The sequence below is a fragment of the Nestor notabilis genome, unplaced genomic scaffold (genome assembly GCF_000696875.1).
Source record: "Nestor notabilis isolate BGI_N333 unplaced genomic scaffold, ASM69687v1 scaffold16832, whole genome shotgun sequence".
NCBI lineage: Eukaryota > Metazoa > Chordata > Aves > Psittaciformes > Psittacidae > Nestor > Nestor notabilis.
Window position 1 is genome coordinate 12,815 of NW_009918875.1, and position 359 is coordinate 13,173.

At 63.5% G+C, this 359-nt stretch overlaps 1 protein-coding gene across 1 annotated transcript in view; it reads right to left on the minus strand.

The window, feature by feature from the left end:
* The window catches only part of OBSL1 (obscurin-like 1), a 15,038-nt gene that overhangs the window by 7,612 nt on the left and 7,067 nt on the right, over positions 1 to 359 (minus strand). The window contains 1 exon segment of the mRNA XM_010009961.1: positions 241 to 352. Coding sequence (XP_010008263.1) covers positions 241 to 352 — 112 coding nt within the window.

The window sequence follows — 359 nt, forward strand, 5'->3', positions numbered from 1 at the left end:
ACCCATGGGCAGGCAGCATGGCTGTGCCCAGGCGTGGGGATAGGCAGGGTTCTAGGAGACAGAGCAGTTGACCAGCTCCTACTCGCATCCCCCTCCAGCCTGGGCCACCAGCAAAGAGCTGCTCGCAAGGAGGTTGGGGCAGACAAGATGCTGCAGCCACTGGAGGGACAGTAGTGTGAACAGAGGGAGCTGGGGCAGAAGGAGAAGGGGAAGAGGGCCATAGCTGTGCATCACATCCACCTGCCACAGTGACGGTGTAGAAGACAGAGTCCCCACCAGCATCACAGACGAACTCCCCCGTGTCCTGTGGCCGGGCACACGGCAGCACCAGCCGGCACCGCCGCCCCTCCTCCTCCCCA